The sequence below is a fragment of the Sylvia atricapilla genome, chromosome 4 (genome assembly GCF_009819655.1).
Source record: "Sylvia atricapilla isolate bSylAtr1 chromosome 4, bSylAtr1.pri, whole genome shotgun sequence".
In the NCBI taxonomy this organism is placed as follows: domain Eukaryota; kingdom Metazoa; phylum Chordata; class Aves; order Passeriformes; family Sylviidae; genus Sylvia; species Sylvia atricapilla.
In genome coordinates, this window is record NC_089143.1 from 4,695,698 (window position 1) to 4,723,464 (window position 27,767).

Consider the following 27,767-nt stretch of genomic DNA (forward strand, 5'->3'; position numbering starts at 1 on the left):
GGAATGATGAATCCAAACAGCTCACACTGTCTGGAACAACGGGACCAGATCCTCAACTACTTTATAATTGCAGCATCTCCCCTGAGTTCAGGGCAACTATTTTGATCCAATCACAAGAACATTAACAGCAATAAAATGTGACTTTTCAAGTTAATGTACTTCAACATCCTTCCAAGAACATTCATATATATATATATATATATATATATATGAGATTTAAGGAAAGTATTGTCTTCATTTAGAGTTGAAGAATATTGATGAATCTGGCTGCATATTGTCTACTAATACTCAATATTTAATGGCACCATCCTTAATATTTACCATATGCAAGCATGTATTCTGCTTTATCAGTGCTTGTCAATTCTCTCGAAAAAAAAACATGTCACCTGTACCCATGAGATCGTTTTTAATTCATCTTGTAACCACAATACTTTTGTACACCACTTGAAAACGGAGGGCAGTTAATGTATCTTCATATTTTTCCTTGAAATTTGTGTTCTTTAAAAGAAAAACTGTCTTCACAGAGGCTTGATTTAAAAACTAATAATTGCTTGAAAGGCATCACCATAATAGAAGATACAGTCTTCACAAGAGGAAATATAAAGTATAGTTAAGCAATACACAGATTTCTGAGTTTCTTGCCAAGTTATGACAGATATACTGATTGATTACTCAAAGGTAGAAGCGAGGCCAAAATCTGGATAGCATATTCCAGAGAGACTAGGACTACTTATTCTTTGATGAACTCTTGAAACTGTGCATTAACATGTTTATATCATTGTGTAACACTGTTGACCAAATAACGTTGTAATGTCTTGGTGAACTTGAGTGTTGGTTGTTTAGTAATATGAAGTTTTAGATTGTGACAGGTTTTATTTCCATGGGGCCTAGAGTAATTGTAATTTTCCAGGTCTTGTCATCAATTTGCAGACACAAAAGGTGTTTGCATCAACCAGCATGTCCACTAACAGGTACAGCTGAGTCCTAGTTTGAGGAAAGTTTGAACGTTTTATTATATCTATGTTTGGTGTTCCTAAAATGTTTCACTCTACTAAAACACAGCAGCCTGAAATGATTCCCTATAACCATTAGTTTTTAAATACTGACACAGTAATTTCTACCAATATTTGAAACTTGAAAATAAGTTACATTTTTTTTGGAGCAATGGCTAACAATCCATGTTAGGGAAAATGTAACCAACCCTGGCAGACACACTTAAAATGGCCTTCTATGTTATAAACAAAATCCTTCTTTTGATCATTCATACCTGAATGTAAATGATCAAAAAATCCCAAAACAGGAACTAAAACCAACAGTTCTAAAAATAGGCAATCTTTCTGAGTGTTATAATCTACTCATTTGGGAAGTCATTGAATTCTTTTAATCCATGTTAATCTTCATTTGGCCTCTTATTTTGGTGCTTGGGCCTGCCTCAGCATCCACCTCAGATTTGAGAGTTTATCTTCTGTGGAAAAGTTAGAATCTTTGAATAAAAACTAGAAGGGCCTTAATTTTCTTTTTACCTTTTAATGGCTTAAGAATAATCTTCATTAACACAGCACTGAGAGCAAGAGGGTATATAAATACATGCAAGACTAAGAGCTTCTTTAAAAAATAATCTTAATATTCCTGCCTAACTTACTGAGTAAATTTCTTGATAATTAGAGTTCAATATTAAAAATTGCAGAAATGTAATTAGCAAATTGTGTATTCAGAAGGGGGTTTTGTTTTATTTGGTATGGCTTTTATAAAAATACCAACATTATTTCTCATAGTGATGCACATAGATATTATTGCTTCTCCTAGTGGTTTTGATGAGGATTTTTTCAGTTCCAATTATACCCTAAAGTTCATAAAGTCTTGGCAGTGAATAATTTTTTATATAGACTTAGTTTTAATATATTCAAGTTAATTTCATTTTGCTGAAATGGTCGCTTGTAAATTTATTGCATCACAGAAATTGTAAAGAGCCTTTTTCAGACTTCTTCATGCAACGCATTTATACTGCAATTCAGTGCCCTGGGACCTAGCAAGGAAAAGGGAAATATGGTCATGTCTCTGAACAGCACTAGCACATGAAATCTGTGTTTCTCCCATGCCTGATCCCCAGCCATTCTATTATGCCAGTGTGTGTGTGCCTGGTGGATGCTTCTCTTTCCCTCCACTTGCTCCCTCTTGTGTTTTATAATGATTTCTTCAAAACCAGAACATCTTCATAAAATGTCCTGGCAAGAACAAAATCATGTACTTGACACCTGTGAGATGTGAAAGGATGGAATACTACATGAAATCAGCTGACTCCACTGTGAAACAAAAGCAAACGTTGCACGTTTGAATTTTTTTTTTTAAATACAGCTGTTCATCTCTGTCTTACAGTATTTTCAGCAGTTCCAGGTGTATTTAAACAAAATAGGGTGGTTTTTTTCCTATTCTTCAGTTTCTAGGGGAAAATATATCAGGTTTAGATATGCTGTTTAAGAAAAAAGGAAGATGTTAGCGAAAGCTATCATGTTTTTCTGTGAGGCATATGGCAACTTCTGTTTCTTAACACAGATAATAGTAAGACCTCAAGGGCTCTTTTTTTATTTCATACATTACTTTCTCAACAGGATTGCTTTGTTATCATGAAAACATATTAGGTCTGTCCACAAAACCTGATGATATTGTTTCAGAGAAGTTACTTGAATTTTGGATTCAGTAAACCATTGTTATATCATGATAATAATTTCCTATAGACCAACTTTGATATTTGGATAGCATCTCATTGCTTTATGTGGGGGATTTGACTGAGCAAGAACTAAATTATGGAAGAGCCAACCACCACATGCATCTCAAGGTATAGAAAAGACCATCAGATCTTCAGACAAATAAAGAGAGTCTGAAAATATCCACATCTGCATTATTTTAATGTCTGTGTATTCCCACAACAGAAATTGCTTGGCTTTTTTGAGTCCTTCTCAGTTTTTAATTGTTTTGGTAGTTGATTTTATATAAGATTGTGGAAATAACATACTATTAGTTTCTCTTTTCACAACATGAGTGTACTCAGTTTACACTAATATTTTATGTTTGTGAATAAATAATATTATATATGTGTGATTTTTCTTCATTGATCTATTTTATAATTATTTTAGAAATAAAATATAATCATAATAAGAATAGAATATTATCATTCTTAAGCTAACAGAACCTAAATGAAAATTGGAGTTGTTTGAATAGCTGATTTATACAGCCTAGCTTTGAGACTCATGCTGTTCTGAGTTACAGATGTGCCAAGAAAAAAGACCACCTTTGTGTTTGATTTAAGCTTAGAAATAGCAAGGAGATAAATTCTATCATTTTAGTATAGTCAGTCTGACCACAATGGAAGTGCTGGTCTTATAAGTGAATTACCTTTTTTCTCATTAGTAGTTCATTCCTCTACTTATTTTTTCCATTCTATTTATTGTTCAAGATCAAACAGAATTATCAAGATTTCTGACTTAAATGTTCTGATTTCACATGTTCTTTCTATTCTATCATTGTAAAGTTTTATTACAGCAGCTTTGAATAAGTATTCAAACTCTGGTAATTCCCCTCCTTTCTGCAGATGTGATAGCAGGAAAAGATATTTAGGAGACAGTCTCCTCTCAGTTTTCTTAGACAGGAAATGCACAGATATTGTCTATGATGGTCTTTTCTCTTTCTCAGCTATTCATCAAGCACTAGAATATTTGAAATAAGTTTTTTTTTTTTTAAACTCTTTCACATAGCAGATCATGTTCTAATATTCTCATAGCTTTTAAATATGTCCCCACTCATAATTTTTTTAAATCTGTCTTATTCCTTGTGACTAGCTTCTGAAAAAAAAGTAGAATACCTTATTTAATTAAAATCAAAGGTTTATGATGGAATATTAAGTGAAGTTTAGCTAAAGAAAAATAATACTTAAAAAATAATTAAAATTCTGTCTTGAAATACTTGTTTTCTTTTTTGGAACTGTGTGTCTCAAATTTTCATCACTTTTTGTTGGTGTTATAAAGCCAAACAGTTTTAGTAAATTTTAACTGCAGGGAAACTAAAGGCTTTTTGTTTTATTTTCATTCCCATAAACATAAATTTTAAAATTGTGCAATTTGTGCAATTGCATAATTGCAAATAAATATGCTCCCTCGCAGCTTGTAACTTATTCACTAAATTCCAAACTGAAATCTTGCAGGGAAATATTTTAAATCACACTTCACTGTAGAGTAAAAAAAGTTACGGATTCAGAACTGAGAATAGCCAAATGTAGTTAAAAATAATCCTGAAAAGTTATTTACCTCTGGGGCTGTGCTTCTGGCTGTTCTGAGTTTACCAGCACATGTGCTATTTCCTTTTATGGGCTTCAAAGACCTCTGTCTTTGAAGATGCAGAGGTTAGGCTGGGAAGTCATTCCACTTCAGGCTGTCTACCTCCACCATCCATGTACTTGAAAGCTACTGGGAAAAATTTCAAACCCACTTCCATTTGGGCCTGCATAATTTCGCAACTAACTTTTAAAGCTAATACTGTAATTTTAAGGCTGCAAACTGCGTGTATAAAATTACACGTGTGACAACGGAGACCGCATTCGGCAAATTTAGCAGATTTTAGCCCAAAGTTCCACATGCTCAGGAACTAAAGCTTGACAAATTAGGTCCAGATATGGCCATATTAGTGGGAGCTGGAGGCAGCCCTACAGGGCTGGCTTTTCTTTGACTTAAGAAATGCCCTTGAAAAGGTTCAATTGAGCTAATGAAGGCATTGTATAAACAGTTGAGAGCAGTTGTTGGAGGCTGGTAGAAACTCATGTATCAGCAGTTAGTAATTAAGATCTTCTATCTCCTTTCAGAATAAATATCCTGTCCCAGTTGTGGCAGGCCTGCTGAACACAGCCTTTCTGGTCAGTAAATGTCCAGACATTACTTTATGCATGAAAACATCTGCAATGTCTTACCTCTGTAGCTCCTTCTGAAAGCCAGACAAAGGCCAAAGTTTCCAATGAATAACCAAATCAATAACTATAAAATCATTTACTCAGAGCAATAATTAATAAAGAGGGTTTACACCAGCCAAAAGGGTCATCAGAGAGTAAGTAATGTAGGAATGACCCACCTGGTAAGATGAACAAACAGCACTACTTTCTGTCTTGAAAGAAAGTGCAAAAAAAATTAAAAATTGTACATGTTGATTACTATCATGAGTCACACTGACTTAAATAAAACAAATACTAATTAAGTTATTTTACCTAAATATTAAACCAGTGGCCAAGGATGGGGGTTTGCATGTGTTTATTAGTAGAATTTGCTACGTGAATAGCTAATATTTATTCCTAATAAATACACTAATTAAAGCCATACTAGTAATTTCCATTAGCTTACCCTCAAACTTCCACGGAGCTGTCCGTCTGGTTTTAATCAAAACCAAATGGTAATCCAAGTTCTCAGGCTGGAACAGCTAAGAGGAAGTCGTTCAGAGAAGGCAGAAGAAAGCAGAAAAGATAAACAGACGATATTCACTAAATTTGTACAGAGCAAAGGATGTAGATGCTGTGGGTTACTCAGGAGACATGATTCAGGCACCCTGTCAAACTGGAACGAAGTACTTACAAGTGTTTTATGTCAGCAAAATACTAATATGATCAAGATGGAGTCTGTCCTTTTGCTTTTGCAGGGCTGGATTTGTGTGACTCTCGAGGATTCTCAAAAGAGGTAAAGCAACATATTCCACTGCATGCAGCATGACTGTGCTTAAACTGTAGCATTCGTTTTCTCGGATCCAGCTTATTCTCCTGAGCAGGAATGCAATTTTAGCATATGTCTCTAAATGGAGTCTATCTAAATGTGTGTATTTGTTCAACAGAATAGTACTAGACCTTTTGTCGCTGTGACGTGTTCCGTTTAGACCCTGTTTCTCACTACCTGATGTCAAAATCCAGGTGTTGCAGAAATGTTCTCGTATTGTTCTGGATAACTGTTACCTTTGCATGAGATGCATAAAGTAATTTTTAAAAGGGAAAAAAATCCAGGAGGGAGAGGTTTAAAAGCCTTTTTTACGTTATGTAGCTGTAGTACAGCTATTTCTCTTTGGCAGAAATAGTCCAGCAGTGTATAAAGCTGCCTGCCTTGAAACACTCGCTCTTGACATTTTCTTTTCCCTCCATTTCTGCGCTCTCTCCCTGGCGCAGGCAGGCAGGCTGGCTGTCTCTCTCTCCCTCTCTCTCTCTCAAAGGCAGGAAATACTTTTCAGGCAATCTGGGCCTGGTTGTTGAGGCCCCCTCTCACAAAACATCAGTCTGAATTTAGTAGACAGAAGTCACTGGGAAAAGCTTGACAGGCTCGTGCTTAGCTAAGGCTCCCTCCAGCTGCAGAGGGTGTTTTTGTTAGAATCACACATTGAGCAAAACTGCTTAGAATAGAGCAATGATCTCAGTAGCGAAATCTGAACTTTTCTGCTAGCAGGAGCTAGCTGGGACTGGGCTCTTTTGTTTGTTTGTTTGCTTGTTTGCTCCTTCGTTTTGTTGTTTGCGCTTTTTTTTCTTCTTCTTCTTCTTCTTCTGTTGACCAAAGATTTTAGGGAGGTCGTGTCTGAATTCCTGATTCTCTTCATCTAGGTAAGGCTGTCTTGGAATCTTTTTGTACTTTAAACCATCAAAAAATTGAAAAGAATATATTTAAAAAAAAAAAAAAAAGAAAGGAAAAAAAATAAAAGAAGGTAAGAAAAACCTCAGAAAAGAAGCCAGTATCCAGCACTGGAGTGTTCTGCGTTCAGGATCTCAGCACTAGAAATAGAGGTAAAAAATTTTATAATCTTTAAAAATATACTGTTACTTGTAAACTGTGACAATTCTGTTTATCAAAATATGCCAGACCTGTAGAAAAATCCATGTGCGTTTTTCTTCATCTTTTAAAAATACGCTTGAAATGCTGAACTTTATTTGCATTCTTATATAAATAGAGGGGTAGGGTCTTGCTTGCATGTTTTTTAATGTACATTAAAAAGGAAAGTTTGATGTGTGAGTGTTTGGGGTTTTTTTCACCTCATTTAACAACAGGAAGGGCATTTAGGGCTATGTTTTTTTTTCTCTCTCCCCACCTTCCTTTCCCTCCACTCCAGTGGTAATGATGATGGGGAGTGTTTTAGGTAGATATATCAGTTATACCTTTGCTGGGCTAGGTCTCTAGCCTTTTCTCAGTCTTAGATAAAATTTGTTGTAGAAGTGGCAATACATTCTTAAAGGTGTACACTCTAAATCAGAAGTTCCAAAGTTTATTTGTAGGCTTTAGCTAAATTAAGTTATTTTTAGTAACATATGATTAGATACAGAGATTGCTGTGTGCTGTGCTGGCATTTAGAAGAGGTAAAGTAAGATTCAGTAAATGTCAGCTGACCATAATTTTGGGGAGGATGTACGGATTTACCCTTTCTTCTTCTTAACCAAGTAAACACATAACTAATAAAAATAACAATCTGCTGTGAGGGAGTTTAGGGAGAATATTACAATAGCATTTTTCACTGATATATGAATGTATTTATATTTTATGTAAAACTGTGGTTTAATTATGAATTTGTTCTGGATATGAGAAGCATTTTTATGTCAATCTGTATAGTATTCTTTGTCTTCCTGAAAATTGTTGCTTATAAGTAATCTGAAATGTTTTTTAAGGCTCCATGTAGTTATTGGCCAGCTTGGTAACTAAAGGGAAGTCATCTGTTCTTGTATTTAAAGAATTTTTATACTTTGCTTTTACTATTTTTCAAAATGATTGTTGTGTAAGGAAATAACTTTGTGGTGTGAAAGAACATGAGGGATATTCCAGAATGGGGTCAAATATCTTCTCTGCAACAGACTGAGAATTGTACACTTTACTGCCATTTGGGGGAAGAAAGTTGTTCAGGGTGGTCAGACTTGGCTCTGGCTTTTGAAGGGAATGCATCTGAACTGGGCAGGGAACAACCAATAGAAAGTACATTGTTCCTGAGTATATCCTGGGGTGAATTTTAACATCACAGTCACTTATTTGCTTATGGACAAGTCTTCTCCAGTGAGATGTTCTGGTCTGGGAGAGCTGTGATACGTAAGTGGTGGGACTGAGAAGTTGAGAGGAATTTGACTGACTGAGCCTTTTTGTCATTCTCATGAAATTTGTTCTGGAACATTGATGTCTCAAAGGATTTGGCTTTAGTGGCTTTTGCTGCACTGTGTTCCCATGCTTGCTGCTGCAAGTATATGTGCACGTATTTAGTATTAGTGAGGACTCCAGTTAAACAGAAGAAAATATTCCCTGTTAAGCAGTTACCTTCTGCAGCGCCACTTCTGGGGTTTAAAGCATGTAATGACCTCATCTGACCTCACTTGCAGATGAAAATACTTGACACCTGAGGCAGTTGAACTACAGGTTTGACAATAGAAGAGAACCCAGAGAGTATTTACTCATTAAACTCCGAAGTTTCTTTAGACAATAAGAAAATATACCAATGGTGGATGCCTGCGTTTTTGATTTAGAAGGTTTAAATGAGAGTCCTGGAGACAAATCACTATTCAACCTCTGGTTCTACTTAGCCTAATTTCTCTGTTATACTCTACCTTGTTTTGGTTTTTTAAAGATATGGTTCTTCAAGAAAAAGGATTCACAGAAGTTACAGTCTAAAAAAAACCTCTGAAAAATTATTTTATAGATATATAACAATAATGAACATTGAAAATGAGCATCTAGAGTTTTTTGACCTTGCTGTGTTTCTTCAGAAATGTTAAAGTTTTTTATTTGAAACAAGAAAATAGCCCAAGTACTTGGATCAAATGGCTCCCTTGAAGGAAGTAATGAATTTATGTCTGCAGCCTTGAGAAAAATTAATGCAAATGGCTACATCCACATAATAAGAATTATTCAGATAGCTTTACTTCAGCATAAATTTATGTGCATGAAAACTAATCTTCTTTGAACTTGTACCTGTTGACCTTCTTGTCAAATTCCACACTCAGAGCACTGGGAAAAAAAAAGTTTGTACATTTAGGCCCAATTCACAAAGACATCTTTATCACAAAGAAATCCCTACTGAAAGAAAAGACAACAGCTTGGGTGTGCAGTTTTCAAGTAGGCAAGGCTTATGGTAATTCTTTTTAAGTGCTGGGCTTAAAATCAATTTAAAAATTGTTAGGTGGTGGAAAAATCTAAAGATTCCCCTTTTGGATTTTTTCATAAGTCTCAAAAGTTACTTAACTTTTATTTTTCTTGATTGTCAGAAGTATTAAGCCACATTTTATATAATAGTTTTCTGTTGTTCTTAATGAATTTTGTTGCTGGAATGTATCTTCTTTGTTATAAAGCTTCCCTGAGGACAACAGTAGTAGAAGGAGGAAGAGAATTTGTTAATGTTTTTCTCTTTTCTCAAAAAGAAGCTATATTTTAGAATATTCTTCTTTTTATTTTATTCATCTGGTTCCATTTTCTAGTATTTTTGTTTGTCTGGAGAAAAAAAAAATAAAGTACAGGGTGGGGTTTGTTGGTGTTTTGTTCTTTTTACAAAAGAAAAAACAAAAAGACAAAAAACAGAGTAACAGAGCAATTGGACCAGAGCAATTGAAATAACATATCCAGAAGCTAGATCTTCATTTCCTTCCTATTAGGAGACAGCCTCTGGGCGTCTCTGATCCAACATGTCACTCAAAATGGGGTCAACTAGAACCAGTTGCTCAGGTCCTTTTTGTCCACTGGGGCTTCAAATGTGTTTCATCCAAAGCTAATGATCACCATGAATGACTTTCGCCATAAGGACTTTAAGACTGGCTGGATGCACAAGTGTATTTTTAATAAACATGTGTATGCATATGTATACACAGATAGGCAGATATGCATATATGTAAATATCCATAAATTATACCTCACAACAAAATTATCTAGATTTTTTACCTGTAAATCCTATGTATTTCATATGCGAACATTATTTTATTGTAATAACTACTGATATTGAACTTCAATATGTTTTATATTATGTTTCACCAATGATATTTGTTGATGCTTTGAGGTACTACTCATTTAAGAACAGTTTGTTGGTAGAGAATCTGAACTCCACTACTACCATAGTTGCTTGTTTCCCTTTAATAAGAACAATCACTCATGTTGAGATTAGTAATGCCCAGAGTTTTTTCTCTGGTGTATTTTACATCAGTCACATCCTGAATGCAAAGTTTGCCTTAGGCTCCATGTATCATTAAAACCAATTTCACTCATAATATGTACTCTTTTACTTCTAGCCTTCACTTTCATCTAGGTTTTCTTTTTCTTTGAGTTGGTTATTCCATTGTACCCTGTGTCAAAATCTGTTAGCTTTAGATAAAATGCCCTTGAACTTTAGGAAATTTTATAATCAATTTTCTTCCCTCTGAATCTCTACTGGTTCTCCAGTACCCTCTTGCTCACTCTTTATCAGCTGTAGAGTTTCCAGGTTGATAGGTGTTATTGGTGAGAGTTTCACTATAGGATTGAACCACTACAAATGCTCTTTAATGCTAGAAAAAATAAACGTTCCAAGTTGAACATCATAGTACTTGTGGAAAGTTTGCCTTATGATAAAGTATTTTGGGATCAGAGAGAGTTGGTGGTGAGTTTTAAATAAACATCATCAGAAAAAGAAGTGAGGAAAATCTGGAGTAGAATGGAGGGTTGTTGCAATGAGCTGTTTGGCTAAAGGAGCTGATTGAAGATGGAAGGGGCAAGAGGAACCAGTGACACATTTGCCAGGCCAAAGCAATTGGGTTTACATTATTAAAGCTGTATAACTGCACCTTATTTAGGAGCATTCATAACCTTCATATTGTATTGATAGCATTTTTGCTAAGACTGTCACAATATATGAAACTTTTTTGACCTCCTCATGAATTTTCTCATACGTGACACAGACACTTGAAGGAGAACTTCCTTTGGATTCACTTTTTCAGTCTGGAACACTTAGCAATCCACTTCTTAGCAGTTCTGAGAGACTCAGCACACTAGAAGTTGTACTGTTAAATTAATTACACCTCTTTTTGTCTGCAGCTAAATGGAGATATCCCTTTTCATTTTGCTTGAATTTGTTATCTTCGATTAATGCTGTTTTTTCAGAGCAAGTTGATAGTTGATAGCTTTCAATAACAACAATTAAAATGAGAAGATTTTTTTTCCTGAAAGGACTGTCTCTAAGAGCTGCATCTTCCACAGAAAAACCTGGGCTTTGAGGATTCCATATACAGAAACAATTTTACACTCCAATACCATTAAATACCTATGAGCAGATGTCACTGACAACTTCCAAACCTTGAGTCACTCTCAGCTTTATTGGGTATACCATACTGGATATAAAGATTTTTTTTAAAGCTTTTACATGTTGTGAGGGAATTGGTAGCTGGATAAGGAAATAGATCTGAATTAGTTTTAAAATCAAGGGAAAATCTCCATGTGAGCTCACAAGTCATCTGTTTTATTTTTCCTGTAGTTATGTACCCAGAAACAGCAATTTACAGGGCTGAGCATATCTTTCCAGGCAGGCTACAGATGCTGAGTAGAAGAATGTCATTATAAAATCAGGAGACCAGCAGATGAGTTTGGAATTGAGCCACTCTGGAAAATACTGTGGAGAATGGCTATTGACTATAGCAGATATATTTGCATTATGCCTATAAGAGGCAGAGACAAAGGGGACATAGAGGGAGATACGCATACTCTGTAAAAGTCCTTTGGCAGACAAAGGACTTTTTGAATTCCAAAATAAAAATAATATAATGAAAAATAATCAGTTTCAAGGTTAGGTTTGAATGCAGACTTCTTTTCCTCCTGATTTCACCAACGTGGAAGATAAATTAAATTTTTACATCCCCTTCCTTGGAGGAAGTGGATTTAATTATGTCCTCCAGTGCATTTGCAAAGCACTCAGTGTACATTATATGTTATTTCTCTCTCCAGTTTCAAAGAAATAGTGGTACAGCTGCCATTTTGAATAATTTTTGCTTTTCACATCTTCAGCTACATTCCAGAAATACTTTCTCAGTTTGCTCTCAGTACTTCTTTACAGGTGCAGAAAAGTGGGATTCCAAACAATTTTCCTAATGGTTCATTCCCACCAAAAAGCTCAGTCTCCTCAGAAGTCATTCTCTATAGACTCTCAGTGATAAAATATTTATCTTTCTCAATGGGAGAAAATAATTTTCAGCTCTTTATGTACAAAGTATAGGCAAAATAATGTCAAAAATACTTTTTAGTTGTTTCTACACCAGGAATGAAAACAGGCCCCCTGCTATTCAGCAAGGAGGCTGGTTGCCAAAAGTCATTGTCCATAGTGCTTCATACAACAGAGGTTTCATAGCTCATGACTATAATGAGCACCAGCAACACTTTTTTTAAAATAGAAACATCATATTAGAACCTTAAATCTAAAAGGCAACAGGAATACAAGCTGGCTAATTTATATTGTTTTCAAAAAGACCTCCTGTAGCTAAAATATTAGTTTTTAACTAGACTTGGCTAGAAAATGAAATGTCCTCTATTTGGGGGAGGGGGGAAATACTTGTGGAAAACATTTCCCTAATTCAGGACCAAAAATAATAGCCACAGTTTTCTCTTTTGCCATGTTCCATGGGACGAGACTTTGTCATGTCCTGTCTTTTCAAGATGCTTTCTTTCAACCAGGGAGTGAAAGGAGTTGTAAGCAATATATAAATTATGTTATCATGTCTATTTTCTGGGAATAGAGAGCCAAAATGATTTGAGGGGAGGATTGGCAGAGTGATGAATTTTCCACATGAACCTCCTATGGAAAATGAAGATTTTAAACCTTTACACCTGAGATTACTTTTATTACAAAGAAACAAAAATAATTATCTTATAGAATCAAGCAGTATCTATAACAACTTTCACACTACTAAATTTTGAAGACCAGCAGACTCAGGTCTGAATTTCTAGATGGGTCTAATTTTCTACTTAAAAAGTCTATGCTAGGAACTCTTTTTTGACCTAAAGCTTTTTTTACTTTTTAGTGGGCAGTTATAAATTTGATGGCTGTTGTCACTTTGGAATGATACTGTGGTGAAGGGGATGGGTGTTCATAACTGCTAAAAAGACTTTAATGCTGAGTATTAATGTATTAAGCAGTATTAACAAAATTACAGTAAAGTGGTATCACTGTGCTATAAATCCTTGAGCTAATAATACTTCAGTGTTTTATTGACTATTCAAAAAAGGCCAGAAACATAAAGTTGGGTATTTTAAATGTTGTGTTTAATTGGTTTTGATTTGATGATTAAATTTGCTGTAAGTGATATGGCTCTTTAGTAAGCCTGGATAACTGTGGATCAGTTTGGATCCAGTCATTTCCCCTTTCTCATCCTTGAGGAAGAGCCTCAGCTGATCTGAGGCTCAGCACTGGAAATGAACCAAGTACAAACACAACCAAGCAAAAACCCACTGTAATCACATGTTGGCTACGAGTAAAAGCTCTTTGTTGTGTGATGCTGAGCACTGGTAATGCAGCTGCATTTTGAGGAAGAGAAAATAAAAGAGCTCCATGATGGTTTATGTTTTCTAGCTATACATTAAGGCATATTGACAGAGTTTGGGCTCATATCTTGGGAGCCAATAAAATTTTCACAAAACAAGCAAGACTTTTGAAGTCTCTGAAATAATAACTTGCCAACTTTACATTTTCTGGTGTCAAATATATTGAGATCTTATAATGCTGCTGTTCAGTATCAGTTTTTGTAACAGGTTAAATATCTTCCAAAGGAAGGATGTTTACACCCTTAAGTGTATTTGGCATCTCCAGTGACAATAAGCTGTAATAAGCATTTATGTCATATGTCAGAATCTGTAAAGAAAGGAAGGGAGAATGCTAAAGGGAGAATTAACTGATCCCTGAAGGAAAGAGAAAAATTCTTATCCAGTCAGAAAAATGCTTTCAGGTATATGGCTTGATTAACTTCTTATGTGCCATCTCATATCTGAAATAACAAACTTTCTGTAGTATGATTTAAATTTATTATATATTATAGCTTCTATTTACTTACATGGACAAACAAAAATTATTTTTTTTGTTCTAATATTTTTGCTTTCTATTTCTACTTTGGACTTCTGCAAATTCCTGTTGTGTGACACACAATGAATGAATGTTGTCCTTCTTCATGATACACTTGATTTTTATATGGCTCTAAATTTCTTTCCCAGTCAGGAAGCCCGCATGTATTTCATGCCTCTTCAGAGAGAAGTCATACAATACTTTTAATCCTTTCTTTTGTTTTTTGCTGTAAGTTTTCCTACCCTATTTCTCTTTCTGAGATGGAATTACCATCATTACGTGTAGTTTTCAGTTCATTGCATAATAAGAATTTAGAAAATATTTTTTATTATGCCACTGTATGCTCAGCACCTTTTTTCCCTATTGTGTTACATGTTTTCTAATTTTCACCAATCTTTAAATCCAATTGCAGGTTAACAGCCCCAGTGACTTAGCTTTGTGTTTGTTTTCCAGATTGGTAGACGATATAATAAAGACTTTTAATATGCATTTATAATTAGAAGGATTTTTAATCACTGAATACCATTTCATTTTGTACAGAGAGTTTCATATGCAGTTTTATCTCCAAGCTCTCCGTTTCAATTTGGTAAAATTAGCAAATTTCATCATTTTACTTCTTTTCTTGTTCTGAATAATCTAAAAAATACAGGTTTAAATACCTGCTTTCACAAAATTATTAATAATATCCCTATTTATATAAAAATAAATAAATCTATCACATATTCTCACTTCTGATTTTCTGCTCAGTTTATGGTTTTTGTTCGTTTTTATTTTTGTTATTAATTAGAATTTTTAGCCTATAAACTGCATATGGAAATCAGATTTGCAAGTCTGTAGTTCACAATCAAGTGATCTTTTTTTTATTTGATTTTAAACCAGCTTTTGTTGCATCCAATCATTGCTCACAGCACCCCAAGGCTAAGTGTGCAGAGAAATTTCCCATTTCTCCCATCTTCTCACTCTATGGAGATACCACTCATGAGGCCTAACAGGGAGATGGGGGTTTGAGTGCCCTCTGCTTTTTCTTCCTTTCGATGATCAGAGAGAGGAAGATTGGAACAATTCTCTTTTCTTAAAAAGGCTATATTTCCCACACCTATTCCTGTCCCTGCTCAGGATCCCTTCTGGTTCTGTAGCTCTCTCTCAAGCAAAGCTCTTCTCTGACCCCAAAGGCACTCGAAATTAGCTTGGAAGAATGTCCCTCTTTCAGTTCCCCGCATTTGCCCTCTCTAAATTTGTCTCCTCTTTCGTTCTTTAGTGCAAAGAGGATTATTTGGATATCTTTCAGAGTTACAAGTTCAGTGATACTCCATTTGAGTATTTTTATGCTTTCTATTCTATTCTAAATGCTAGTATTTGCTTCCAGATCACTTTAATTTTTTGGAACCTCTCCTAATAGATACTTCAACAGGAGTTGGTTCTTCAGGGATGAACCTACCAGGGAGGTGTTGGCAGTTGTGTCCTTTTGATCTATAGCTGGGCAGCAATTTTAAAATCCTGTATGGTAGGGTGTGCTGGAAGGAATGTTTGTATGCTGGGCTTCGTGCTATTTGCCTCTATTTCTGTCCACTGATCCCTGGCTGGAAACCAACAGTAAGATTTCATCAAATAAAAGGACAAGTATCCTGTGAAAGGACACTGTTGGGATGTGGTTTTGCTTATCTGTACAAAAATCAGCAACAGGTATATTTAATAGTCTGTGCTTACATTTATGAGTTCATCACATGCATACACATGCAAACCTGACCATTAAAAGTTATACAAAATATTTAAATTGTTTTATTATTTCATTCTTAAGCTTGTCTTGAGAGTACTATGCTTTTTCTGATTTTTAAAATAAAGTTGTAAATATTTTTAAATAATTATAAGTTCAATTCCGTTTTAACATTTGATTTTACATATTAAAGAAATCAGAAAGTAATTGCATCTGGTATTCACTAGATTAATATCCCACAACAAGCAATCCTTATATTTCTATTCTACGACCACAGGGTTTAGCATGATCTAAAATCCTGCTCTACAAATGCTGCTTATATATAAACTGCAGACAAGGTAAGCCTCCATTTCAGTGAAATCCAAAAGGTGGTCTATGTCCAGGAAATAAGAAAATGAAGGATTGTCTTTGAAAAGCAGGAGATCTTTTAAAATAAACAGCTGAGCGAAGACCTAGAGGCTTATGCTTTATCTCAAATTATTTGTAAACAACATTCTGTGTCAGAGATTGGTATGGAGTTACTGAAAGAACTGTATGCAAGCCAGACCAGGAGATGTGAGATGAGTTTATAGGAAACAGACCCTGTTCACTCAGACTTCCTTAAACAAAGCTTACTGACTGGGGTCACAGACCAATGAAGATAAAATAATGATAACAAAATAAATATTTCTGCTTGATCTCCATGGCTTGCATACTCCTGCTATGTAAAAAATGTAATGAAACAGTCTTTCATCTCTGCTTACGTTCATAAACTAATGCTTCGCCTTTTTTTTTTTCTTTTTTTTTCTTTTTAAGAAAAGTTTTGCATCCCATTTAAAACATTAGCAAAAATTAAATTCCACTGGCATGATGGTGGGGCTGTACTGTTTGGGTTGCCCTCTCAGAAATTTTCCTGCCACAGACTTTGGAAAGCTGTCCTGTGCTCTCTGCAGCTTTCCAAATCTTTTCTATTTCTTGTGAGGTGGAGGTGGCACACGGTGCAATGAATTGTCAGAATGGAGGAATTGGTGGAGGCAGCAGGGACGTCACACCTGGATCACTGCCAGTGCTTGGTGTGGCCACACAGGGATGCCACCAAGTGTCCTGCCCAGCAGTGTCTTACTTAGGACTGCTTTTGCCATACTCCTTCCCTCCTTGGGGTTCACTGGGCTAGGGGTTCACTGCCAATAGTGGCTGCTATTGCAGCATGGCCCCATGTTTCTCTCCTTATCCCTTTCTTCTGCTCTGGGAAAAACAGGGATCCCCTGCCATGTCCTGGAAGTCTGAGGGGCAAGAGGTAGGACCAGAGAGCCCTGGTCGTGTGCTTCTGCCCTCACATTCTTGTAACTGGGATGTTTGTGTGTCCTATCCTAAGCCCCAGGAGAGAAGCTGCTCTGACAGGTCTGGGTGGCCACGGTTCCAGATATCCAAGTGTCCTTCGTTCCCTTTCCATTCTCCCTCCAGCTCCAAGACTTAGCTCTTCCTTCTGCAGCTTCCACAGGTGTCAGTCCAGGTACTGGGTTTGTGTAAGGATTCACTTCTTGTGAAGTGTGATTTTTCCTTGAGGACGGAAGCAAAAGAAGGTAAAATATATCTTGAAAAGTGTGTAGCATGGCCAAAGCTAAATGGAATTTAATGAGATTAAAGAAAATTCTCTGTCTGAATTTTGAAAGCCTGCTGCAAGCAGTTTAATATGAATTTTTCTGAAAAGAAAATCACAGGAATCCTAATTGAAGGAAAATTTTAGACAGTCTAATTATAAGAGAGCCTACCAGCTTGTTTTGTGCTTTGTCAGTTGTAAAGTAATTCAGTGCTCTGTGACTAGACACGAAGTTTCCAAAAATAAACTAACCTAAAGCCTTGCCCTACTTATCATTAACATTATATTTTACACTGAAAGGAGATAGGCAGTAAATTATTAAAAAATCTATCTAAATTAACATCTAGTTTTGTAAACAGTGTGAAGCATTGTAGAAGGTTCTGGAATGGGTTTCTCCTGCAGTATGATGACCCACTGCTCAGTTTGATTTTCTATAGGTCAAGAATTACCTACTGAGTCAATGTTGCCAATATTCCTTAATTCAAACCTAGGGTCAAGAAATTTTGCCCAGAAGAAGTTTCATCCTTTGTATTTTTGTCTCAAACTTCTATTCTTCAGAAAGTTAATACTAAGCAATACCAAACAGTGCTATTAAAAAATAAAGCAAAATACAAGTCTGAATTATAGCAACAGCTAAGTGGACAGTATAATATTAATGTTTTGATCAGAAGGAAAGGTCTTTCAACTCTGCAAAACCTTTCAACAGACTGATGATGGTTCATCTGACAGTCTTAAAATTCTGCAGAAATCACATATAAAGGTTTCTAGTTGTGGCATGGCGAGAATAGAAAGGGGGATGCATCTTCCCTTGGGAAAAAGTACAAATGTACTTGAGAGAGGCATTAACTCAGAGGGTAAAAGATGCTGCATGTCAAGAAAAAAAGTGAGCAGCAATAGCAGAAAAGCAGTGATCAAGACAGGAATGCTTTCTTCTGCAAAGTGGCAGTGCCCTTTGTTCTCTGGCAGAGAATCTCTTTCGGAGGTCTGGAGCAGTGAACCCTCCAAGGCACAGCTTATGTCCTTGCATGTGAGTGAAAGGAAACAGGTTGTCCTGGATAAATAGGTAGAAGAGAAAGAAAGTTTCTCATCAGCCCTAAAGTGTCAAGCAATTAGAGCAGGAAAATAATTTCTAAGCTGAATTGTTTAATGCAGTCTTTGAGGAGTGGAGAGGGGACAGAAGAAAAGTAAGCTGTCACCAAACTCTGAGCTCCTTCATGTGCCATGGGAATGAGGAGATTTCAGGAACTGCTGGTGAAGCTGCCTGGAGAGGTGGCATATGTACTGTAGATTTTTGTATTAAGTGCTAACATACACTCATTTGTTAGAGAACAATAAAAGTGCCCATGTCGTAAACTTGTCTTGCTTTTCAAGCAAAGTATTTCATATTTCTTTGTTTAATAATTTTTCTGCAGTATATGAGGCAGCCAAAGCTAGTGATAATGCAAGTAACACGGAAAGGTTCCTAAAGTAAAATTTGTTTTTCATCCCCCATGAAATATAAATCACCACATCCAAAAATTGAAAAACAGTAAGATATCTGTTCTCCCATTTCTGTAACTGGATGTAGCAGCAGCAAGTTTAACACACACCCATTAAGTCTCTGAGAGTCTTCTGCACGTTAAGAGGAGCCCAATATTAGGTAGGTGGATGCATGTGTGTCATTAGGAAGTTGCATTTTTTTAGGTTTTTACCCTTAACATTTCTAGCATCTTTATTGCTTGTTGTCAGAAATGTCCCTATATGGGTGTAGCAACCATGTTTAATTTTCTCTAAAGTAGGTGAGAGTAGTGTTGAAGTAGGAGAAGAAAAGGAAGCTTCAAATACGTTGCACCCATGTGCAACTCAAATATTATTCCTGGAGGACAGTAGAAATCATTGAGCCCTTTCTAGTAAACATACCTCTTTTCAAAGATCGAAACAAAACACAATGGTGGTTGTAAAATTAATTTATATCAAGGGCTTTAGTGTCCATCAGGAAAAGGTGCAGCAGAAGTTAAAAAATATTATCAGTATTGATTTCTCACTGGTAATTTTGGACCACACGCACTTAGAAATAAAGATAAAATCAGAATAAGGATGTGCTACAAATTTATACAATAATTTGACTTCAGATTTTAATATTTAGGTTTCATCTCATATTTGACCAGGAAAAAAGAGAGAATTATAAAATTGTATTAACTTTTCGGTACTAAAATCTGCCTCTGAAAGCAGATAATTTTTTTGGCCTGACTCTGTGTGTTATTTTCCATTTTGCTCAGCCTCCCACAAGCTAATGACTTGTACATGGAATTTCATATGCTCTATGAATATATGTTCTTTTTAAGCAGAGTCTCCACAGAGGTGGAAAATGTGAATGTGAAATGAAGCTTGCCATTCCTAAAAGAAGGTTAAAGATCTAGGACTGTGTACAAGTCTACCCTGAAAGTCAGTTTGTCAAGACATAATTTATGGAGGTTCAATTGCCCAGGCATAATTCTGCATTTCTTTCAAGATAAATAATCTTATACTTTCAGGCATGTGGTTTGTCAAGGCAGCTTCGTGGCCTGGTGGACAATCAGAATTTGCCTTAGTGGACTGAAATGACCCAGAACAAACTCACTACTTAATCTTCTTTATTGCTGAAATCAATAACCAGATCCACGCTAAGTGCTGACAGTTCTTGTGTAGGGAGTGAAAAGTAAAGTGTCTGCTCCTTGAACTTCTAACATTTTATGAGCCAGTTGTTTTGTTTTCTTCTTTGACAATGAACTTGCTAATTTTATTTTAGAATTCATAAATTAATAGGAGGTATTTTTCTTTCTGCTAATATACACATGCAACAACACGAGATTAATGTATCTCAAGTGCCATCATAGAGAGTGCCTAATGCAGCAGCCAGTGAAAATTCCCCACATAGGAACCCAGGCAGGGACAGTGACCTCTGGCAGAGCCAGGAGTCCAGGTGAGCAGCAAAGGTACAGCCAACCATGCTGGCTCACAATCTACCCTTCTGGTGTGAGGGTCCTGTCCTAAATAACAGATTTCTCCATGCCTTACACTAGAAGATCATGAATATATACAGTAATCAGTGTGTGTGACAGAGTTCGGGTTTTATCACATATTTGAATGAGGAAATACACCAAAAACTTGAGGTAGTTTTTCAGGTGTTGTATTTTAGAAGGTAGGACGACATGACATTTAAAGGCCTCTTCAAACCCAAGCTTATCTATGATTCTATGATTTTTTTTTTTATTATTATTACTACACAGCAACTGATTTACTCTGCAGTTTCTTGCAACACTTGTAATTACAACTTGGCCTGAAGAGAATGAATAGCAACAATAAAAATGAGTCACTGAATGGGCCAAAGATACCCACACGATAAGTAGTTTATACATTTGGTAAATTTGGGAAAATCCTCAGTTCTCCTCTACCTCTTTAAGAAACAGCCAGAATTCTGTACTCCACAGGTATCTGTGGATGAGGAAGTGGTAAAGTTAACTCTGTGTGCAAAGCAACTATAAGATACAATGTCATTTATACCCATTGAAATTATTGTCTTATGACAGACACAGTTAGACTTGCTGTAAAATTTTGTCTCTGGAGCTACTTGCTTCTCCATGTGCCTGTTTATACTATTTTTGTTTACTTGATATTGGAAAGTAATCAGAAAAAAATGTTATACTGAATTATGAGCGCCATCAAGTTTTGTATGAAAAGTATTAAAACTTTAAACAAAACAATCTTTTAAATTCCTGTCCTTCTGGTCCCACAGTCTTCTCTTGTTTTACACTTTTGTTTAAACTGTTTCTTCCCTTTTTTTTTTTTTTTTTTTTTTTTTAATTGGGAGTTGATTCAATAACACAGCCCTTTTTTATTTCTTGCAGATGTTAAAATGATGAAACTTTCACTCCCTCTGGAGCAGTGCACAGCAGCCATGACATCTCCCCTGGTCCTCTGTGGAAGGTACCCTGCAGTCTGCTGCTGATCTGTTATGACATGTCTCTAGCAATCAGAAAGAAAAGCTGGGAAGAGCATGTGACCCAGTGGATGGGATTGGCTTTGGAGCCTGTGGAGTATAATACAGCATGTCGTCACGGACTCGTAGCTGATAACTTGCAGACAAGCATGGAAAAAGATGAGGTTTTGAGCGTGGACCGGAAAGAAAAACGTGCTTCATTTCCAGAGTGCTGCTACAGTGGAGAGGAGACTGGCTTCCCTGAAAAGCAGCTGGGAAATGTTTCAAAGGAGGTGGATGAAAACGATAACCATGAGGATGAGGAACATTTTCTGGAGGCCAGCACAGAAACTCTAGTCCATGTGTCTGATGACGATGATGACTGTTCTGCACTCAACCTGGAGAGTGTTAATTACCACATCACTGCTGCAGGAAGTGAACCCAAAGATGAAGGGCACAGCTTAAATGGAGCAGGCTCCCTAACACAGATGGTACCAATAACAGAGGGTAACAAGGCAGCTGAATCATCTGGAATCAGTGGAGATATAAGTGAGGAACCTGGCTGTGATACAGTTCCTAAAGAGGAGAGGAAAGAAGAAGATGTTTGTGGCAGCATTGGCCAAAGCCTGGAGCTTTGTCATTGTGCAGTCTTAAATGAAGTAGTAGATGTAGAAAAGGAAAATTGTATCAATTCTCCAAATGTGAAAGAAGTTATTATGCCTGGGAAGCAGCTGCTTCATACTGCTGTAATTGCACAACAGCGCCGGAAATCTGATGCTTTCAAAGATGGGCTTGGAAAGTCTGAGTGCAATGTGGTGGAGAGTGGGATTTCTTCTGAATCATACACCAGCAGTGATGGACAGCTCTGTTTAGCAGTGCAACCCAGCAACGACCTTATGCAATCTCCTCCTTGCTCTTGCAGCCCGGCAGTGGAAAATGGTCTGGATGGAAGTGGTTTCACAGAACCTCAAGTGGCCCCTGAAAACAAATGCCTTTCAAATGTCAGCTCAGCAGAAGACATTCAGTGTTTACATGTAAGGAATCATTTGACCACACACGAAAATTCAGACAATCAAGTGAAACTGCGCAAAAGAAAGGTAGGATGTTTGTAGACTGCAGAGTTTTTTAAACTATTTTCCCCCAGTTTCTGATGAGGGTGATTGTTTCATTAATTCATCATGTTCAAACAGTTTCATAAACAAACGTGTCCATACAAGAACTAAATTTGAGGAGCTCTTTTTAAGGTCTGAACATGGCTGAGGTATGAATTTGGATGGTGCCTTATATTCACTTTATATATATTATTTTTTATATTCCTTATCTACTGTCTAAGGATAAATGAGTACATGTCTTCTTCTTTGGCTTTATTTTTGCTTTTCTGCTGCTATGATTATCTGATTCCTCTTAGGAAAACAGATTGTGTTCAGGGATTTGGAGGCCTTATTTTAAAAAAAGTGTATGGAAAAAGTGCAACAAGATTTTAAAAGAGAAAAAAATGAGTGGAAATATTTTGCAGTAGTTCTTTGGTGTTTAGCTCAGCCCTATGAGCATACGTTCTTGCAAAAACAAGTATTGCTGAGTCTGGAACAATATTTTGTAATTTTAAAGCAACCAGAGAGTTTCACTGTCTTCACCAAGTAAGGAAGGGTATCATTTCAAAATTTTTATGGAGAAATTCCTTGGCAATAAAACTCCCATTGGCTTTAATGGCAAGAGATGTGCTGATTGTGGCACTATGGAATTCATCTTAAAGTCTGGCTTTCCCAGCTCTGCTGCTTATTCTAGCTAATAATCAATTTGTAATTGTTTACTTCTTTCTGCCTTTTTTTTACTTGACATCATCCAGCTTCTTTTGTCTGTTGTTGTTTATTTTTATACATCTGGTTTCTTTTAATTGTGTGGGTTTTGTCTGTCAGCTCCAGTGCCTCAGTAGCTGTTTGACTAAAGCACAAATTCCCATATCTGAAGTACTCTATGCCCACACAGCACCCTGCTGGCCATTGCTCCCTTGTGTAGACCCTTTGGTAATAGCAACACCAGATTAACATGGTGACAAGATGTAAGCAAGTTTTGCCAAAGGTTTCAGAGACCCTCAAAGCCAGTCTTCTTTTGGCAGTTCTTGCAATCACAGTTAATGCAGTAACGATTCAAAGCTCTCGAAGTTACAAATAAGAAACAAAAATACAGCTACTGGAAGCAGAAATGTTAATGAAAAATGGTCCAAGTTTAAAAAAAGAAAATTAACCAAATTGATGTTGTAGTTGAGAACTAATTGGCTGTTATTGCCATTTCTCAGCTACTTTATTTTGGCATCAAATTTTCTTTTTAAGTATACTTACTGATATTGGTGTGTATATTTCATATCATTAGCAAGATGTAGCATGCTATATTTTTTTAGTAACTCTGATTTGATGCTAATTTCCATGTATCTCCTTGGATCTTGTTTTGAGGTCACATAATCATCTTTTAAATGTACACTCATGAGAATAATATTTGAGAATGTATGTATTGTGTTTGCGCCATTAACTATTTTAAAGGTCAAGACTATAAAAATTCCACTGAGACTAGTAGTGGGAAAACTAAGAAAGGAGGTGAGAAAGATGAGGATTTTGAGCATTAAAATGCTTCAGAAACTGCAAAATTGTGTGAAATATAAAAGGCAATGGGCTCTGTATATCTCGAGGAAACCTCATTTTACTTTGGTTAAAGAAATCTTTGCCAGCTACTGAAACATGAATGGCAAAAGGGAAAAGATATGATCTGCTATTGTTTGTGGTATTATTTATCTCAAAGTTCACAGGACACTTCTACAAACAACATTCCTGCATAAGGGATTTTCTCACTGATATCTAACCATGCACTATTTTACAAAAGCCTGTCTGTAGTGGTAATAGTGTGCAATGAAAAATGTGCCTATGTTTACAAACTTCCCCTGAAAGCCACTTTTGTAATTTTAAGAAAACATTAGAAAAACTGCAGACTTGAAACTGAATCCATCCATAAAAGCCAAGTATTTGCTTTGCAGTGACAGGAAGACTTAAGGGATTGGGAATGGTATAGGAAACCTTTTCTCTCCAGGTCAGCAGTTCAAACGGTGCAGTTAAGGCCTAAAACACACCACTGTCTGATTAATGCTCAGTGGCAATTATAGTTGCACATAATCATGAGCCCATCAGAATATGGGAAAAGGTGCATGGAAATGAATTGCTGAAGGTATTTGGGCACCCAAATCTTGAAGTAGCCCCTTGGGTGATTGCAGAAAGGTGCTGATCTTCAGGCATTCACATGAACAGTTATAGCTTAAGACCTTTGAGTAGACTTCTGCTTCTACTCTTGCTGGTACTGAATTCTTTTGCAAATCTGTTCCTCGTTAACATATTTTAAACTGTTTTTAATTGTGGCAATAGAGCGTGACCTTCCCCCTTATCTTTAGATCAGCTGTCTTCAAACCAGAGCTGAGGTGAGAGACAGCATGGATCTGCAGACAGATGCAGGTTCGAGGGCTTAAGGGCTTAAAGTTTAGCATCCTTGACCAGCACTAACTCCATTGCAGTAAATTGCTTCGGTCATGATGGATGAACTGACACTGAAGATACTTTTTGCAAACACATCCAGCTGCTGCAGCATTCTTTGCTCCCTCAAGTCACCAGGGTGAAATGTTTGAAGCGCAGCAGCCTCTTTTCCTTCTTCTCTCTCAGAAAGACTTCCTAAGGCTCGGAAGTAGGAAGGACCTGAATCTAATTGTGAGAAGTTAATGATATTAGGTCTGATCTAGAAGTACAAATTAATCAAGCTTTCCTGTTTTTTTCCTGATTTGATAATCAATTCAGCTCATCCACAACATGAAGTTTATGGTTATTAATGGTTCAGAGAAGCAGAAACAAAAGTGGATTTACTGTATGTGGATAAACCAGCTAGACCCTTCTGTATGCTTTTCTGGGTTAAATAAGTTTAGATTTTAAAATATTAACTTCACAGAATTGTATATGGAATCATCTTTGGAACTAAAGAGCAAACTGTAGTGCTTGGGGTATCAAAACAGCTCACGTGTATGTTCATACGTAAAAAGCAACAGAGCTTTTACTGAAGAGTATTATACAAAACTAGAAGAGCACCAACTATTTTAAAAATACCAGCAAAAACAGAGTATTTAATTACTATGCACTGATTGGTAAATAGAAGAAAATGGCTATTATCTCATACAGAATCTGTCAAATTTTTGCACGTGTGGCATTCTATGTTTTCTTCAAGCTGCTCATCTCATCAAGCTTAGGCAAAGATAGGAAAATCCCTGCTGGGTCATATTGAGAAGGTTCACGAATGCAGCAGAGCTCTAACAAATTATTTTCAGTTCTTTTTCAACACAAAAAAAGAACTACTTTATTCAGCATAGCAGTTAAAGGTGGGTTGAGGCATATAATTTCCCAGTAAGTTCTCCGCACTCACTTCTCAAACCTGTGTGCAGATGTGCTGTTTCAGCCAGGGATAATCAGCATCTTGTAAAACTGAATTTTAAAACAAGGCTCAGACAGCTCTTTTAAATGATGAATCAGTAAAGGCTAGAAAATCAACATTGCAAAGTGTGGTTCTAAATAGTTTGAATAAAAATACATGATGTCTAAAAAAAAAAAAAGTGAAGCACTAACAAAGTCCACTTACAAAACAAATTTTGGCTTGTTCCATATATTTCGTTGTTCTTCCATCATCCCCTTCTCTTAGATTTTATTCCTAGAAATCATTCAGTATAAATGGCAAGAAAAAAGCTACAGAAACAACTCTGACTGTTCATCTCTCTCCTGTAGGGTGATGTAGTTCCTCATGGCAGTCTACTTAGAAGCTTTCCAGATTCAAATAGATGATGTAATCTTGAAGTCATTCCTGCAAGGCTGAAGAATATAAGAATCAGGATTATTCCTAATGCTCATTATTATTGCTACTACTTTAATCCAGATTTATAGATCAGATACCATGTGATTTGCAAGGGATGCTTAAGGACACAGCTAATGTCAGCATAGCAGCAGCTGCCAGTGTCAATAAAATGAAAATTAATTTAGGAATAATTTAATAATAATTAATTTAAATAAATTAATATTAACAGAAGACTAGCAGTAAATGTCAAAAGAAACCTGGGAGGAAGGTTACCTGGAATGACACATGTCTTTGGAACAGTGCCTTTTCCACACAAGAAAGCTGAGAGTTTTAAAAACATGGTTTTACATTTCCTGTACTCTTTCAACAAATTTTATTTCTTTATTTCAACAATTATAATTATACTAAAGTGAGAAAGCAAAAAAAAATTACTTACTTGAATTCAGACTTTTTTTACATGTGTTCATGAGATGTGAAGGCTGACTCTCTTCCAGATCAGAATTACCTTTCATTTCACAACACTAAGACTATGATTTTTGGGGCAAATTATAAAGTTAGGCTCTTCCAGGAGCTTCTCTTTGCTTCATCATAAATTAATTTCATGGGGAACTTAAACACTTCACTTGTTGGCTCATATTAAGGTACCTGGAAGAGGTAGTAGGAGAGCTTCACAAAAAAACATTAGAGGGACATGTTTTACTGAAATTGTTTCTTTGCAATTTTTTCTGTTCCATCTCTTCTATTCTTGTATAAACCTTTTAAACTGAACACTTAAAGGTAATATGATCTTGTTGTGAACAATAATATCAAACATTGTTGGAATTTTTCTTAATTTAATGCTGTTTCTATATTGGAGTTTCCAGCCCTATCACCAGCATGTCTTTCCAAAGTCTTAGTCTCCTTTACCTCAATTCTGTCTTTTTTGAATGTTGATAATCGAATGATTCACTCTTTTTATTTTATTTTTTTTTTTAGATTTAGTTTTAAAGATTCTTACAGTGGTTTTGTTATTTCTGTTTTATAGAAACTGGTCTCATAGGGATCCAGCCTGAACTATTGCTACATAAGTAGGAAGAGGTCAGCTTGTGAGGGTTTGTACAGCAAAGATAACTCACTGTCAGATCAACATAGGAAAAAAAAGCATAGAAGACAAAAGCAATAAAAACAATAGGAATGTGCAGGAAATAATAATTAAAAATGGAAATATGCATTTTGTTATATTTTGATTTTGAACTAGGGAATTAAATTTACCTTTTTCTGAGAGATAGTCTGCAAATATGTGTCAGTCAGAGGGAGATGACAGCTTTAAAAGTTGGTGATTTTCTGAGTCAATTATCTTTAATTATTCCTTTTCAAAATATAATAAATAAGTGCAGCCATTTCTCACAGTTTGTTTTCCCATTGAGTATTTTGAAAGATAGTCATCATGCAAATATTCTAGTGGAGGAATCCAAAAACCAGAGAAGAAATCTGTCCTCTAAAATCACAATGATCATTAGAAATTCTGAAAGCGTAGAAGTCATGAATGTTTTTTGGATGGTTTTTAGAAGACCAAGGTTTCTGTGCTTCCTTGTTTTGGTTATGGATGACCAACTCCCAGCTGCTTAGATCTAGACATTGAAAAA

The 27,767-nt window shown here is 36.0% G+C and overlaps 1 protein-coding gene across 2 annotated transcripts in view; it reads left to right on the forward strand.

The window, feature by feature from the left end:
• The first annotated feature begins 6,109 nt into the window (after window positions 1–6,109).
• DLC1 (DLC1 Rho GTPase activating protein) overlaps window positions 6,110–27,767 on the forward strand; it is a 213,446-nt gene continuing 191,788 nt past the window's right edge. Inside the window, exons 1-2 of one of the 2 annotated variants that reach the window (XM_066316950.1) lie at window positions 6,110–6,793; window positions 21,203–22,370. In XM_066316950.1, the coding sequence (XP_066173047.1) occupies window positions 21,315–22,370 (1,056 nt within the window). In that variant the 5' untranslated portion in view covers window positions 6,110–6,793; window positions 21,203–21,314. The remainder of the gene's footprint in view (window positions 6,794–21,202; window positions 22,371–27,767) is intronic. The other variant, XM_066316951.1, reaches the window with a different exon arrangement.